Consider the following 8,798-nt stretch of genomic DNA (forward strand, 5'->3'; position numbering starts at 1 on the left):
ACCCTTTACTCTTTTAACTTTTAATAGTCAAAATTACAAAATAATAACATGATCTCTACTCATCTACAAAATCATAACATATTCATGACGGTGGTAAGCATCAATGATTTTTTTTTGTTGCTCTAACAGCTGTTCATAGACATGCATACTGTTGAGAAATATAAAAATATAAATATAAAGACATCCCATTAATATTCTTAATGAATCCATGACTAAGATTTAAAATAGTTCAGAATAAAATAATTAAAATGCAGTTGAGTACAATAAGGCATTAAGATGTATCGCAATAGATGTCGTTTCTAAAGTAGAGGTATTATTTTTTATTAGCTTAATGCAGAAAACCTAAAAAATAACTTTATTTAATCACTATTTTTCTCAACAGGAAGAAGAAGTTTCCAAATTAAATTATTCTACTTTTTTTAGATAACATACCAACACTAAACTGATTAAATGAAACACTCCAGTACAAAACCAGGATTTGTTGAAAGCATACTACCCCAATCAAACACAGTACCAAGTTCCTGGATATGCTTATCATACCTGACCTTTGACCATATAAGCCCTTCCTTGACATCACACAATAACCACAAAAAAAGTCAAACAACCAAAAATATCACAAGAGATTTCTCCTCAGGCTGGTGGAAGCGATATTATAAGTTGCGTTTCACAACGCTATGTGCTATACACGTCTAACTCTAATGAAGGGGTTTACACAATGGTACACACAGCCGCTAACAGAGGACTATGGCAATGACAGTTACAAGCAAATAAACAGGGAGGGAAAATGGTACAGTTCATTTGAATAAATTAACACTATTTCTTTAAAACAATCCAGTTTAAGGGGGCCACTAGCATAGTTTTTGCAGTGAAAATTCATCCTCAAAAGCACAGCAAATTACTAGCCAGCTTACGTTCATGCAGATGGTTATTCTGTGTGATGGTCCACACTGGCTCTCCAGCAGTACGAGTGTTCATGTTGTTTGTTAAACCCAGAGAGGAAGACGCAGCACAAAACATATCAATTTAGATCTTTGCCAGAACATTCTTAATTTTAACACATTTTGAACGCTTTAAGGTGCTAGACGCTCTTCATTGGCAGTTGCTTGAACCTTGAACCGATCAGGCCCAACTGGTACACCTTTCTCCTGTCGGTAAGAAACAACACCAGCCAACTCTCCAGACACATGCAGCGCTGTCAACACAGACAACACAGTCCAGCCCTCTGGTCTCAGGTAAAGGACTTCTACTCTTCTACTCGTCTATCCCACTCAGACACCTCCACCCTCCACACCACCCTGCTACCTGTTCTTCATCCTTCACCTCTTCCTACAGAGAACTCCACCCGAGAGCTAACCCACGGAGCTAAGATGAGAGCTGGCTGATGTGAGACAGTACACACGGCTTTATAGACCTGCTGAGAGAGCGGGCTCTATCAGTATAGACCTGCTGAGAGAGAGAGCGAGGGAGAGGGGAGTAAGGGGGAGTAATACAGTATACGTTCACAAGACCACAGTTTCACTGGACTCCTGACGGCTGTGAGACTTCATCAACATGAGGACGATATACCAGGTCCATGTTTGTTCCTTTATAGTGTCAGTAATGTTTTCCTACAGCCATTAAAATGTGTCCTCATCCTCTTCCTACGCTCTCTACCGTCTCCCCATCCACCCCTCTCACTGTCTGGCTCCTCACCGAGGTTTGGGATGGGGGGGATGTCTCTGCTAGCTGTGGGATTGGGGTGAGGTTGGGGCTGAGGATTGGGGGGTGAGGGCTGAGGGTTAGGTGGTGAGGTTAGGGGTCTGCTAGCTGTGGGTCTCTGGGGTGAGGGTTAGTGGGTGAGGTTAGAGGGGTGAGGGGTTAGGAGTGAGGTTAGAGGTGAGGGTTAGGGGGGTGAGGTTAGGGGTCTGCTAGCTGTGGCTCTGGGGGGCGATGCTGGAGCAGTCTGTGACCAGCAGGTCCACCACGGCGTTGCCACTCACGTAGATGGTGGGGGTGGTGACCATGCTGGCCAGCGAGCTGCTGGCCGGGCTGGAGGTGGCCGGGCTGGGTGCTGCCTGGCTGCTGCTGTGGGTCCCCATGTGGCCCTGCAGCTGGGTGGGGGTCTTGCAGTGCACCCCACATAGCTGGCACACCAGGACCCCCCCGGCGGCCGTGCCCCCAAACCCCCCCGCTCCCTCCTTCCACTCCTGGCCGTGGTGCTTCTGGGCGTGGACGCGAAGGTAAGTGAGCGTGGTGAAGCCTGTAGAGGGGCACCAGATGAGTGAGCACATCTCTGGATCTCTAACAGCACAGAGGAGTTGCTTCAAGACACCTTTCCATTAGCATCGTTCAGCAGACTCGTTCTACTCACAGGAACACACAGATACTGTATGTTTAAAGTACAGCAGATAATAAAGGATCATAAGTGCATAGTTGACTGTAGCACCGTAAGTTAAAAAGTAAGCCTTAATGTTTCTGCATAAGCTTCCTTAAAAAGGAAGATTTAAACTTTATATATATAAACATCCATGATGCCTTATGAATTATTTGTAAACCCATCGCGACACTCACTGCGGTTACAGAGATGACAGGCGTGGTGCTGTGATTGGTTGTGCACCCTCATGTGATCTGTGATGTAGGCTGCTGATAGGAGCTTTCCACAGATGTGACAGGGGACCTTCTCCTCGTGACGAATCATGTGAGCCCGGAGGCGGTCCCTCGTGGCAAAGCTGGACTCGCACGTCTGAACAGACAGAGTGATGAGGAACGAGCTGTTGTCACTTCACACACAGATGGAGGGTAACTCCTGCAGCCTGTGGAGTAGATTGCTAGCGTAGCTGATTCTAACATGCTAATACATCTGACAGCAAGGTTAAGGTATTAGAGAAGCACGTGATGGCTGTCTTGGGATGATGATAACAGTGTTCTGAAGTGTAAAAGGAAATTAAAAAGCACAAACATCAAGTACCGGACACTTGAAGGGTCGTTCGGAGGAGTGGACCTGTCTGACGTGGCTGTTGAGGTGGTCAGGCCTGGAGAGAGAAACACAACCGCATCACATCATCACATCTCAGCAACACAACCAGGTTCTCTCACACACACCAAGGGATACATGGCTGTCCTTGAATTCTTCATGTAGACATTAAGCTGCAGAAGCACATTTGATTCAGGATAGGTCGCTAGGAGACATTCAAGAGGATCAGGATGAAGAACACCGCATGACTTTTACTTGTTAGAGATGGATAATAAACTTGAAGCTAGACAGGAAAGAGATAAGTTGTTCCTCTGAGCTGAGCTATCTTCTCCACCTCTGACCTCACAGGATGCTTACTCTGACCTAACAGGATGTTTACTCTGACCTAACAGGATGTTTACTCTGACCTCACAGGATATTTACTCTGACCTCACAGGATGTTTACTCTGACCTCAATCGACCTGTCACATCTCTCCTCCTCCCTCCCTCTCTCCCTACCTACCTCTCACCCCCCCCCCCCCTTTTTGTTCAGGTGTATGAGGTCAAGGTAGGAACTTGTTCCTTCAGTGCTGCATGAGGTGTAGCTGACCTGGAGAAGGCCTTGGAGCAGTGAGGGCAGACGTAGGGCTTCTCCACGCCACCCTGGTGGGAGCGGACGTGGTGGCTCATCCTGTCCTTCCTCTTAAAGCGCTGCTGGCACACCGGGCAGGAGAAGGGCTTCTCATCCGAGTGGGACAGCCGGTGGCGGTTCAGGTGGTACACGTCCCGGAAGGCCTTCCCACACGTCTCACACGCATGGTTCTTACGCACCGGGTTAGGGTTGGGGTTAGCCGGACGCTGACAGAGGGAGGGACAGGGACACACAGAGAGAGAGGACAGACTTACAGTACTCATGCAGCTGAGTAAAAATGACAGATCTGAGTAGGCTACTGCCAGATTAAAACGTCCGTCTAGAAAATCTATTCCAACATGCTAAATTGCCTAAACTGAAACAACAAGGCTTTTCTACAAGCACAGAAAACGTGGTTCTGTGCTGCATCAGACCTCCAGTCACCCTGTCCAGCAGGCCAGGGGACCACATGCAGGGGAACCCCGGGTCTCCCAAGGACCCCGGAGAACCTGGAGAACCTGGAGAACTTGATCTCCACACAGCCCTCACCCACCTGTCCTGTCGCCCCGGCGGCCATGACAACAGCAGCAGGAGGACCGTGGGGGTTGTTAACGCTAGCCACTACGCTCGCCATGGCAACGCCGTCGCCAGCCTGACTACCCAGAGAGGTCTGCTGGGGGGCCAGGACGCCAGGAGGGGGGAGAGGGGGAGGGATGGAGAGGTGGAGCAGGGAGAGGGGGACCGGGTGTCTCTCTGGCCTCCCCCCAGCCAGCGGCGAGGAGCTGGCCCCCCCCTCCTTGGCCCCCTGCGGCTGCCCGGGCGCCCTGCCCTTCATGCGTACCCCGGTGTGGACCGACTGGTGCCGCCGCAGGTTGTAGTTGTTCTTGAACTGCTTGCTGCAGATGCCACAGATGTGGGGCACGCGGGCGGGGCGGGACGCTGTCTTCACTGGAGGGGAGGGGTGGGGAGAAGGGGGTGAAAGAGTTGGGGTGAGGGAGAGAGGTAAGTAGGGAGAGGGCGTGACGGAGGGGGGGGGGCAAGGGAGGAAATACAACAGTCGCATCATCAGTTATGAACAGTAACTCTGTAGATGTGGCATTGTGTACAAAACATCCCTCATCAAAAACACAACCTTGTATGAAGACACTCAACACTCCTGTTGTTTGGGTGTGGCTGGGTGGGCAAACATAACAAGGGATTTCGTCGTAATGCACACTTAGCAAAATGCTAACTCCGTTCTCACCTGGTGTGGGTTCCTCGCTGAGGGCGGCAGTGTCCACGGTGGAGGGGGGCTGGCCCATGTGCTCCGGGGGAGGGGTCTGGGGGGAGCTCGTGTGCACCGGTAGCAGCTCTGATTGGAGGTTTCCATCCTGGTTTTGGGTGGGAGTATTCTGCAGGAATAAACACAGGGCCGTCGCCAAACGTAAACAGAAGACACTGGTCTGCCCCTCCGCTCCAGGAGACACACTGGAACAACATGTCAAAGCAGCGAGGCTGAGCGCCGCTGGCCTGGCCCTCTGTGGGCACACACACTCACACGGCTAGTGGTCGCTTAGGAGCGCTTACCTGGAAGAGGAAATTGCTCCACGCAGCATCCATTTTGCGCCAGTGATGAGGAGTATAAACTCAGCTAAGTAATCCTGATAGAGACACGAGGGCGAACCGTTGGCATTCTTTTAATAGCCCTGTTGACGAGGGGCTGAAAACTCGTCTATTGGCTATTCAGGTGCAGCAAAATAGTAGGTTTCTAGACTATCCGAAAATAACGTGCAGGTATCAAAAATGCAGTTCGCAAAAATATTTTTTTCTCACTGAGGTATTCAAGCAATTAAAATTCACGCAGGCGTTTCGGTTTAGCTCCAAAAGACTGACTGAGAGTGAAACTGGCCAGCTGCAATGGTGCCCTATTTGTCTTAGACTTTGGTTTCTAACTTTAATTTATTCACTGTAAGGATTTAGAATCGCATATATGACAACACTAATGACAGTCAAATAAAATATCTTTGCGCCAAAAAATCTATGTTATTTCTACAACCTTAGTCAAACATAATACATCTCAAATGTAATAAATGCACTTTACACATAATAACTAGTATCAGTGTTATAATAAACGCATTTGAAATAGCAGCAGTCCATGCTTTTAATTTATGAATCTATTTTTCCGATTTCCCCCAATAGGCCAGTGGGGTGTTTGTCGAAGCCTCGTTGTTGGATTCGAGCCCTGACCCTGGCGAAGAGCGCTCGCGCCGGGCCGCTGCCTCTCGCTCCACCTCGGCTGTTCTATTACGAGGATGTCATCTTTCTTTTTTTATCGCTCGCTCTCCCTCCTCCCTCCCTGTCTCTTTCTTCCTTTTCTTTTTTAATTCCTCTTTCTTCTCCCCCTCCTCTCCTTTTCTCGCACCGCTATGTCCCAGTTGCTCTTAAAGGGATGGTATTTCTCGTTGGACACCCCCTTTCATTTCCGTCTCCCTCAATGGAGCATATCCTCTCCGCCCCTTCCTACTTCGGGCTTTTCGGCCGACAGAATTAGCACTAGCCTACAGTATTTTTTAGACCGTCGGAAATAGACCTCGCTCTCGTCGCTATTTGGAGCTTAACCACGGCAGCCGCGCGTTACAACGTCGAGAAAAACATTCCATTAACGGAAAACGACAAGCGCATCTTAAAGGGTACGGCGCGCGACGCATTTCTGGATTCTCTCGAGGTACGATGATGTCAGACTCGCATATAGAACAGACGACAACAAACACAGTAAAGCCATACCACATCCGAGGCGACAATGAATACAATAATCATGTCGACATATTTAACGCTCTCACAAGATGAATAAAACTCTAAAATAAAACACAAGATCACGTGTTAATATCAATTTATTTTTTTAAATCACTTTACCCTCTTTTGTTCAACAGATTATAAAGACCCCCTCTTTCCTCCCCACAAGCTTGGAATGGCTTGATTTGAATATTTTAATAAGGTTTAAGTATTGAATCAAAATGTCCCCTTGGCAAAACACACACAATACAGTCCACAGGGTGTCAGAATCTTTCCTGCCTCTTCATACAGGTGACAAAGGAACTGAGCTGTTCCTACTGTCCTAACAGATAACAACCCCCCCCCCCCCCCCCCCCCCCCCACACACACACACACACACACACACACACACACACAGAAATGGGCATGTCTGTATGGGCATTTAAAATCTTCCATTCCTCCACATATGAAACACCAGACGTTTAGAAGGAGATATGCATGCACTGGTGTTTCTCCCGAGCAGGAAGCCTCTGCCCCCGCAGAGGGCTCATCCAGAGGACCACGGGTCAGAATCCCCACGGGGTGGCAGGCTCCTTCCTGATGTGTGTAGTTTGAAAGCTGTGCCGGGGGGCCAGCACCAGGGGGGCCAGCACCAGGGGGGCCAGCACCAGGGGGGCCAGCACCAGGGGGGCCAGCACCAGGGGGGCCAGCACCAGGGGGGGCAAGAGCACCTTCCATGGTGCCCCCCAGCCAGACCTCCCTCCCCCGACCCAGCAGCTCCTCACTGGGATGACCCAGACTGCCAGTCCCCCTCTCCTCCCCCCTCCTCTCCTCCCCCCTCCTCTCCTCCCCCCTCCCCCCCCCCCTATTCTCCTACCCCCCTCCTCATCCCCCCCCCTCTCCTACCCCTATTCTCCTACCCCTATTCTCCTACCCCCCTCCTCATCCCCCCCCTCTCCTACCCCTACTCTCCTACCCCCCTCCTCTCCTCTCTTCCGCTGCCTCAGTGGTAGAAATACAGCCCCCCCCCCCCCCCCCTTAAAAAATGTCAACCAATGACATTCCTTTCCCCAACTCATGAAACTGTTCTTCCATGTAAACGTTGTCTGATTGTAGGTGTGTGAGGGGCATGGGGAGCTGGATTGAGGCTGCTGGGGAGGGGTCCAGGGGATGGGGAGGGGGCTGGGGGAGGGGGCTGGGGAGGGGGCTGGGGATGAGGAGGGGGCTGGGGGAGGGGGCCGGGGGAGGGGGAGGGGGCTGGGGAGGGGGATGGGGAGGGGGGAGGGGGCTGGACGTAGCTGTTCCCCAGATGCTTCTTCTCAGTGGGGTCAGTGGGGTGTACAAGTCACACTTGTGACTTCTAAAATGCAGTTTGTTTTTCATCTACAAAAGTGGCAATGTAACTAGACTGTATACCGCTCAACACACTGACATACATAAATCATTAACAATTATTAATGGTTCATTATTAATAATCATTAATTACCTGTAACACACACCATACCTGACAAACCAATATCTGTTATCATCTTTTTTGGGGGGTACACCCTTTTTAACTCCCAGTGTTAAAAGTGGCCTTCTGTTTCATCTTCTGTTTCATAAGATTCTGAAAAAATGTTACAACAACAACAAGACTGGGGGAGTCTTGATTATATCGACACCGATAGAAAATGCAGTCTGCTTGCTTATTCTAAATCTGGGATTCAATACTCATTAGAATATATCAAAATTACTATGATCGCCCTCATAACTATATAAAACGGATTACATTTGTTTTGATTTGAATATTCCCATAAATATTTACAATAAAGGTCAAAATGTGGGACATGTGAGTTTGAAATGCCAGTGATGCTTGTAGCACAGGTACTAGAACATGTCAGATGTGTTTTTTTACATGTTGAACACAGCTCATGCGTTGGACTTACTCCCAAACACAACTATGTCATTTTAAAGATGCTCAAGATTATGTCATGGATGAAGGAAAGCTCATTTTTTTGTATTATTTTTCAACATGTGTCTGTCCCTTCCAGGCAGTTGTTTGAATACACCAAGGCTGTTGCCTTTAGAAACATTCCACTGTCTCATCATATTCTTGTACATACAGTATCATAATTACCTTGCAGTTATCAAATAAAGACATTACAGAACATCCCTTTAAGACCCTTAAAGGCATCGGTGATGTTTCTTCACTTGTTCTTGTTCTTTTACACTTTTACAAAATGAACCAAAACAACTCAACTAACAGCAAACAAAGTGTTTTTTACTGGGAAGCTACTTTCCCAAACGTGTCCTTGTCTCCCCACGCCAGCACTCCTCCTCCTCAGGACACTACACACTACACACTACACACACGCACAACGCACGGGCCTCTGTCTTCACCTCCGCCCTCTCCCTCCATCTCTCTCGTCCTCCATTCCAACATAGAACATCATAGAAGAAGAAGACTGGGCTAACTGTCTCTCTTGGAACCACAGAAGAAGAGTT

At 48.9% G+C, this 8,798-nt stretch overlaps 1 protein-coding gene across 3 annotated transcripts; it reads right to left on the minus strand.

Annotated features, from left to right (window-relative positions):
• Positions 1-4: 4 nt before the first annotated feature.
• On the minus strand, positions 5-6,161 carry mazb (MYC-associated zinc finger protein b (purine-binding transcription factor)). 3 transcript variants are annotated; one of them, XM_067245439.1, is made up of 7 exons: positions 5,130-6,161; positions 4,807-4,954; positions 4,405-4,511; positions 3,543-3,790; positions 2,939-3,011; positions 2,551-2,722; positions 5-2,239 (listed from the first exon to the last, which is right to left on the minus strand). In XM_067245439.1, the coding sequence occupies exons 1-7, from the start codon at positions 5,160-5,162 to the stop codon at positions 1,908-1,910; spliced, it is 1,113 nt and encodes a 370-aa protein (XP_067101540.1). In that variant the 5' UTR covers positions 5,163-6,161; the 3' UTR covers positions 5-1,907. The 3 variants fall into 3 exon arrangements, with proteins under 3 accessions (XP_067101540.1, XP_067101539.1, XP_067101538.1); XM_067245438.1 differs by having other exon boundaries at positions 2,948-3,011; positions 4,117-4,511; XM_067245437.1 differs by having other exon boundaries at positions 4,117-4,511.
• Positions 6,162-8,798: the final 2,637 nt, after the last annotated feature.

Source organism: Osmerus mordax, chromosome 10 (assembly GCF_038355195.1).
Source record: "Osmerus mordax isolate fOsmMor3 chromosome 10, fOsmMor3.pri, whole genome shotgun sequence".
NCBI classification, from domain to species: Eukaryota; Metazoa; Chordata; class Actinopteri; order Osmeriformes; family Osmeridae; genus Osmerus; species Osmerus mordax.

Bases quoted from the DNA above. Each gene is read 5' to 3' on its own strand.
- mazb (XM_067245437.1), bottom strand. From the start codon at position 5,162: ATGGATGCTGCGTGGAGCAATTTCCTCTTCCAG. The intron at 4,512-4,806 runs GTGAGAACGGAG...CCTCCCCTCCAG, and splicing joins CAGCGAGGAACCCACACCAG to TGAAGACAGCGTCCCGCCCC. The intron at 3,791-4,116 runs GTGGGTGAGGGC...TCCCTCTGTCAG, and splicing joins CCGCCGGGGCGACAGGACAG to CGTCCGGCTAACCCCAACCC.